Genomic DNA, 7,916 nt, shown 5'->3' with positions numbered 1-7,916 from the left:
GTTTGAAACTTCATTCATGTATATATAGAGAAGAAAACGTTAAAGTGAGATGTAGTGTATTTCAAGTTTTTAATAATATTATCTTATTAATATATATCTCTTTTGGTAATTTAATATACTTCAACTTTTTGACGTTAGATGTATTAAAAAAAGATATGTGTATTTAGTATTTAGGAGTGTGTGAATAAAATTTCTCTTAGAGTTATATACCTCTCGATTGAAGTGTTGAGGCGGTGATTGCGGTGAAGTTGATTTAACAAAAGAGAATGAAACAAAACGCTCGATCAACGGTGTTGCTTGATCAGGTCTTGCATCTTTGTGGTGGTTAGGGGTGGACTTTTAGACACCGAAAAAACCAAAAATGGTTAAAACCGCACCGAACCTACACTGAGTAACCGAAACCGAATGGAACCGAGGCAATCGGTTTCGGAAACCACACAAACCGAGTAGTGTGGTGTCGGTTTGCGGTTCCATGCATCCTAAAAACTGATTAAACCTAACCGAACAGACATATATTCATTCTACATATATTAATTATTAATACTTAATTCTACATTACGTGTCATGTTCTTATCGGTTATGAGTTACAAATAGTAGGCTTTCACACACATGATTATGTCTTTAAGTGTTTAAGTCTAACCGAAATCCTTCCCATGTAGTTTTATCTTTTGTTATATATGAATGTTAAAGACTTCAAATGAATTATGTATAAATTTTAGCTTCTCTTTTCATTTGGATTACTTATTTGAACCCATTAGATTAACTTATTTGAAGTGTTGATAGTTTACAATTTTGATATTTTTATTTTTTATGTTATTTGGTTAAGTGTAAGAAATATTACAGATAATAGGTTTTGTAACGGAACCGATATTAGATTAACCGACGAGTGCGGTCTTTTATATATTTTTATCGGTTTCGGTTCTAGAAAATATAAAACCAAAGCTTTGGTTTCGGTTAGTGCGTAAAAACCGAACCGTTGGGACCGAGTCCACCCTTAGCGGTGGTTACTTGGGTTTTAAAATCTGGGGCTGCGACTGTAAAACAAAAACAGAGATACAAGTCGAGAAGCAGGCGAGTAGATAATAATTGAGGATTTACCATATATATTTTGCAAATAGTGAATAAAAATTTATCTTAACCTTGGGCCTTCACGTTTCAAACGAACCTAAAACCCAAACCAAACCAAACCAAACCAAACCAAGAATGCGAACCCAATCCGTCTAAAATTACAGATGCTTACACGCGTCTCCCAAAAGCAAGACGATGAAATCTTCGTGTTTGTCCTAACAAATCCCCTCTGGTCTATAAATATCCTCACCTCCCCATTTCCTCAGCTTCTCCCTTTTTATCTTTATTCTCTTTCAGCTCCATCCCACCGTCTCCGAACTCCTCCGCCTTGAAATGTCCGATGCGTATTGCTCCGACTGCAAGCGCCAGACGGAGGTGGTGTTCGATCACTCCGCCGGCGACACCGTGTGCTCCGAGTGCGGCTTAGTCCTCGAGTCCCATTCCATCGACGAGACCTCGGAGTGGCGAACCTTCGCCAACGAATCCGGCGATAACGACCCCGTCCGTGTCGGTGGCCCCACCAACCCGCTCTTGGCCGACGGCGGCTTGTCCACCGTCATCGCCAAGCCCAATGGAGCTTCCGGCGAGTTTCTGTCTTCGTCTTTGGGTAGGTGGCAGAACCGCGGCTCCAATCCCGATCGGGGCTTAATACTCGCCTTCAAAACCATCGCCACCATGTCCGATAGGTAACCGTTATGGCCCGGGCTTTATATTTGGTGTCCATTTTTCATATTTGAATTGGAAATTTAGGGTTTGTTTGGGAGTTGGAGTTGGATCGGTTGGTTCCGTGTGGAGCTGATTGAGGATTGGAAATTGAATTTGAAGGAGGCGCTGGTTGAGGATTGAGAATTTAAAAATTCTAATTTAGGTTAGTCAGATGGAAATGAAGATATAATTTGGTGGAAATGAAGATATTATTATGCATCCTTAGGAGAATTGATTAGGTGTGGCAGTTCCTCAAACTTATCATCAATTGTGCCAATATCTGAAAATAGGCCTCTGATCGATCTACTTCCAATCAATTGGTGGTACGGTTGAGTTTTTAATCTATATGTCTAATCGTTGAAGTTTGGTTGCCAATGAAAATGACTTAAATAAACAATTTGTTGCCTATAATATGAATGTCTAATCAAATAAGGGCAGTAAGTTTTGTTGTTTCACTGAAACTACATGCAGTAGATAACTGGATACATGATTTGCTCCTCTCCACAACGTAAATATATATGAAGCTCTTAGTCAAAATAAATATTTTCTTCTGTTAAATCTTGTTATGGCAATTAATGGAGGATATTACTACGTGAAATTGTATTGTGATTTTTGGTTTTTGTGGGTTTCTTATACTCAATTTGTTTCTTTGATGGAGATAGTTGTTATATGTAAATCTCACTGACTAGAAACATACATCACATTTCATAAATTTTGAGTAAATGTAGCAGCTCCTAGGTTTTAGTGCACAATTCCTATCAAGCAATGCTATGTAGCTCAAGTTTGGCTACTGCACTCTGGTTATAGCCTACTAGCATTTACCAGATTGTAATAATCAAGTTTTTCATAATCCTGCAACTAAATGCCTACACCACTCTGCATTGGCTCTCCTTTCATTGCTATTGGGTTATTTGATTTACTTTAGTGGACACATTTACAACCTTGCAACTAAATTGTTAAGTATTCTGTTCCAGCTTGATTGATAATTTGAGACTGATTTAGAAGTATGATAGTAGGTTTATTCAGATATAACACTTCTGATATCAGTGACTATGATTTTTATTATTTTATGTGTGAAATTCTCATGTCTTCCCTTTCGTGGTGAGGTGATGTATGAAGAGTACTAAGCATTTGAATATTTTCCCTTTTATGCCACAATTCTCTAGAAATGAGACTGTAAGCTACTGCAAAGAAAAAATCTGATGTGAAAACATTGTGTTTCAGGTTGGGCCTTGTTGCAACCATCAAGGTATGCTATTTCCTCACTATTAGCTGCTTCTTTATGGGAACATCAATGTTTTTAGTACATCAATCTGCCTATACAGTTTTATAATAATTATCTATTCTGTGGAATATGACTTGGCATATCCTAATTAATTTGGATGAATGTATGGTATGAAATAAAAAGCTCTGGTGTTTCAGCCTGTATCGAGTGATTTAGTTTTGTTTTAAGGACTTCTTGTGATCTATTGTAATGTGATCCGTTCTTCTTGTAAATTTACTTGTTCTTTTAGAAAAGAAGAAAAATTATATATGAAAGGACTTTCATATATAAATTTCTTAATTGTTGTTTGTGATTGCGAGTGATAGGACTTTCATATTATAAAACAATATACGAAAGTCATTTGAGTTAAGGAAAGTTGTTGTCTATTAATCTGTATGCATATTGACCTTTAAAGAATTTAATTTCTTTTTCCAATATTCAGGTATCCATGATAAATAATAGAACTGTAGAAACTACAAGACCACAAATGAAATAGATTTAGATGTGCCTAGATGTTCAAATAGTTGTTTCCTTGGGAAGAATTTTGTTTCACTGCCCATTACAGTTTTGGGCCTCCATTTTGAAGCAAATGGTATTGAATGGGGAATTGGTTGGATAATAATATATGGACAATCAATGGATCATATATCTTTTCACTGTTGCTTCCTGTGGCATATTTAGTTTGAGAAGAATATTTAGCTTTTGAAGGAAATAAAAGAGTCGAGTAAAATGGGTTTCCTTAGATTTTTAGATTTTTAAGGTTGGCAGAGGGTAGAACTTCTATAGACACATAAGGAGTTTGAGAACAAGTTGAGTTCATATTGATTATTGCTTTTACCATTTTACATCATCTGTTCCTTGTTGATAGTACATCATCTGTTCCTTGTTGATAGCTGTAAAAACAAAATAGTTTCAACAAGAACCTATAATCACAAGTTCAGTTCTCAGTACATGAATGTTGAAGTTAAATAGTTTCACTAATCTTGCTTATTAGTTTCTTTAATGATTTGAGTGTTAATCATACCTAATTGTGCTTTTATGATTGATATGAAGGATCGAGCTAATGAGATATATAAGAGGGTGGAAGATCAGAAGTCTAGTAGAGGAAGAAATCAGGATGCGTTATTGGCTGCTTGCCTATACATTGCTTGTCGACAAGAAGACAAACCCCGCACTGTAAAGGGTACAGCTTATGATCTTTTCTAACATCTGGATGCTTCCTGAATTATCTTTCCCTTTGTGTATGAGCTTCCCTGAACCTGTGGATTTCAAATAGAAATTTGCTCCGTTGCCAATGGAGCCACAAAGAAAGAAATTGGGCGAGCAAAAGAATACATAGTGAAACAGCTGGGATTGGAGAAGGGTCAGTCAGTGGAGATGGGAACAATACATGCTGGGGACTTTATGGTGAGAATTGTTTGCCCTCTCCCTTGGGTCTTTTTGATTTCAAGTAGCAAATAACCCTTGAATCTGACTCACCTACATAAGGAACTAGAATTCATAGTTTTTCTCATTGTTGTATATTGCCACTGACATAATATTAACTTGCAGAGGCGTTTCTGTTCCAACCTTGGTATGAATAATCAAGCGGTCAAAGCTGCTCAAGAAGCTGTTCAGAAGTCTGAAGAATTCGATATAAGGTAGTTCTTTTTATGTATGCATGATGATGAAAATAGTCTATTATTTCACTGCTTTAACTCGTTTCTACATAAGAAACCGAAAAAGGCATTAAAGGTTGTTCTTTTCTTATTGTGAATAGCGGTAGCATAGTCACATAAGTTCATTATACCAAATGTCTTGTTCTACGACTAATATATTAACTTCTTTTCAATATAATAAAGACCATGTTGCTCTCAAAAAATAAAATAAGAACATGTTATGTACGTATCACATATGATTTTTTGTATCACATATGAATTTTTTTTTTGTAGAGCAACATGGTCTTTATTATATTGAAAAAAAATAAGAATAGCCTGGACAGTATGGTAGTTGAGGGAGAACCGAGAATACCAAAGTAGAGATTAAAATCTGCTTGTAATTTTTCAGTAAAAAGGGAATGATGACGCATCCTAATGATTGGTTGGAACAAGTACCCAATGAATTGTGTTCTGTATTTCTGTTTCAGCTATAAAAACTTCCCTTATATGACTTATGAATGCTGAATCATGGGTTTTCTTATACATTTTCCATCTGACCCTATCAATTTTGACCGGTGCCCTGAGATTTGATGAGAATTATGGTTTACCTTAATGTTTTCCTGCACTTTATTTGCTTTTTTGTTGGACAATTTGGAGCCAAGGATTGACTGTAAAGTCTTTCAGATTGGGTGTAATGACTTGTGCTTTTTAGTACTGGCTACTAACTATAGCATCATGTTTCATCTTCGAATTTCAGGAGGAGCCCTATATCAATAGCAGCAGCAGTTATATATATTATAACTCAACTTTCAGATGATAAGAAGCCTCTGAAAGGTTCAATATTTTGTCCCTCTTTTGGTCTATTATCTATACGTCTTCATTATTTATATTGTACAGGTCATGTTCATGTAGTCTAAATATGCACCAACATATCTTCATAACATGTGCTGAAGTTGAGCAATGGCCATTTTGTGCAGATATCTCACTTGCTACTGGAGTAGCAGAAGGAACTATCAGAAACTCATACAAGGACCTTTATCCTCATGTATCTAAGATAATACCCAACTGGTATGCCAAGGAGGAGGATCTGAAAAACCTTTGCAGCCCTTGAAATGTTGGCAAGCCGATAACTCGAGAATTGAATTGCATAGGAGGGTTTTTCTTGGTTGTACTAAACTCGGATGTATGAGCAACGTGCAAGGCTTACGTTATATTGAGGTTTTTTTTTTTTTCGTTTGCAGTAAATTAATGTTAAACGAAATACTGAACTGAATTGAATGCTCGAACTAGGATAAAAGTTTTCAAGGTTTTATTAATTATTTTATAGTTCAAGCTGCTGATATACTTCAGTACATTTTTACCAATAATATGACAGGCAATCTTTGTCTTCTCCTACCCGATAATCTACATGCCCTCACTATAATAACAGTGCAACACACGAACTCTACTGAAGATCGTAAAATGGGACCTCAATAATTTACTAAGCCTTGCGAGTTGCAAGTTGCAGTAGGAGATATAAGGTTATTGTCTTATTGACCCTAGTTAACCATATTAGTTTTAGGTCCCGTTTGGTATAAACTTCTATTTTAGAAAAAATCAACTTTTATCTGAATTTTTAGAAAATCAAAGAAAGGTAATTTAAAAAAAAAAAAAAATTAACATGTTACTAGCAGTAGCTTTTCTTTCATGTCAGACTGTCACCAGTCACGAAGACAATTTGTCTCACTCCACCTTTATAAATAGGCACTTAGCTTCACTAATCATGGTAACATAACTCATTCCCCTTTATTCATCTTTAAATTATCCGCAGATGTCTAACTTGAGCATCGGAGGGCGATTGTCTGAATCTGTCCGGACATTCCCCTAACCGCTTGTGCATTTAGCAGGATCTATCCGGTTAATCTCTTTTGCGGACAATTCCGATCCGCACGGACCTCTCTATGTAAATTCCTCTTTTCCCTAATCTCAATCCTTAAACCTAATTTCAGTCCTTAAACCTAATTTCCATCCTTAACAGTTGGCGCCCGTCTACGAGTCTCGAACGCCAAGCCATGTTCGATCACATCAATCCTACACTAAAAGCCAAGCCTACCCAAACTTTTCCTTCAACTCTTACAATTACACAATGCCAAACATAACCTCTCAATGGCAACTACTATTGCTTCTGAAGTTCTCAATACTTCCCCACACGCCTCAGCCCAAGCAAACGCTCCACCCGTGTGAATGATAATTAAGAGCAATGTTGCACGAATGATTGTAGTTGTCACCGGACAACCATCTTCATAGCGAACCCACTCTGGTCCGGAACAAAGCGAAGGATCGGTGCATACAGACAATGACTCTCCGACCGTGAATCCGATCAACAAAGGACAATTCGCTCATGCATCCTAACTAAACCAGGCATTGTTGGCCAAAGAACGCACAGAAGAGCGTTACAATAATTTGAAGCTCAAGTACGAAAAGGCACTTGCCATGATACAACGCAAATAAAACCACAAAACATTTCACCGCGCCTGCCAATAGCGCCTAGTCACATACACCTTCTCCATCGCCCGGTAACCTAACTCCAAAAGGTCATCAAGACAAATAGCAAAACCAAGTTTCCTTCCTTGAAGGAACAACGGAAACAGCAAACAACGACTCTCCTAAAATCCCAAAGATTCGCACGAAGGTCAATGATCCAATTGCTATACTTTTGCACAAATTCGAGGAACTTAACCGCCGGGTAAGTAAGCAAGAGGCATCACCAAGAGAACCGCATGCTCCCGTGCATTTTGTAACCCGCCCAGGACCATTCACTGCACGCATCCAGCGCTCGATAGGAAACCCTCCCCCAAAACCTTTGAAGATTCATTGATATGGCGAACATTCAGACCCTTACACACATTTGGAATACTTTGAGTCAGTCGTGCGCGGAAAGTATCATGATGATGCAATCTTGTGTCATCAGGCGATGTCATGGCTTGGTTCTATGAATCGCCGCCTAACTCCATCAACTCCTTCTAGGAATTGCAGGACGCTTTCCTCAAGCGTCTTAAGCTGGTGGTAGATTTATTCAAAGGATCCAGTGATCTCTTTAGCATAACCCAACGACCAAATGAGAGTTTGCATAAATTCATTAATCGCTGGTGATTGACAACCTCTAACCGTCGGGTACTTGAGGAAGGCATGGTCAATCATGTTTTTCAGTTAGCATTGCGACCTGGTGACTTCAAATATTACCTCAATACACTCGTTCCCCC

The 7,916-nt window shown here is 37.4% G+C and overlaps 1 protein-coding gene across 1 annotated transcript; it reads left to right on the top strand.

Moving 5' to 3' along the window:
* The first annotated feature begins 1,338 nt into the window (after window positions 1–1,338).
* Window positions 1,339–5,956, top strand: LOC101305780 (transcription initiation factor IIB-like). Its single transcript, XM_004304286.1, has 7 exons — window positions 1,339–1,754; window positions 2,998–3,022; window positions 4,091–4,220; window positions 4,314–4,444; window positions 4,589–4,677; window positions 5,432–5,508; window positions 5,652–5,956. The coding sequence occupies exons 1-7, from the start codon at window positions 1,402–1,404 to the stop codon at window positions 5,783–5,785; spliced, it is 939 nt and encodes a 312-aa protein (XP_004304334.1). The 5' UTR covers window positions 1,339–1,401; the 3' UTR covers window positions 5,786–5,956.
* The last annotated feature ends 1,960 nt before the right edge of the window (window positions 5,957–7,916 follow it).

The sequence above is a fragment of the Fragaria vesca genome, linkage group LG6 (genome assembly GCF_000184155.1).
Source record: "Fragaria vesca subsp. vesca linkage group LG6, FraVesHawaii_1.0, whole genome shotgun sequence".
Classification (NCBI taxonomy): Eukaryota; Viridiplantae; Streptophyta; class Magnoliopsida; order Rosales; family Rosaceae; genus Fragaria; species Fragaria vesca.
Note: the sequence above shows the minus strand (reverse complement) of the source record. Positions and strands in the feature narration are given on the sequence as shown.

Coding starts and splice junctions, on each gene's coding strand:
- LOC101305780 (XM_004304286.1), top strand. CDS start 1,402: ATGTCCGATGCGTATTGCTCCGACTGCAAGCGCCAGACGGAGGTGGTG. Junction 1,755..2,997: donor ATCGCCACCATGTCCGATAG/GTAACCGTTATG, acceptor ATTGTGTTTCAG/GTTGGGCCTTGTTGCAACCA. Junction 3,023..4,090: donor GCCTTGTTGCAACCATCAAG/GTATGCTATTTC, acceptor ATTGATATGAAG/GATCGAGCTAATGAGATATA.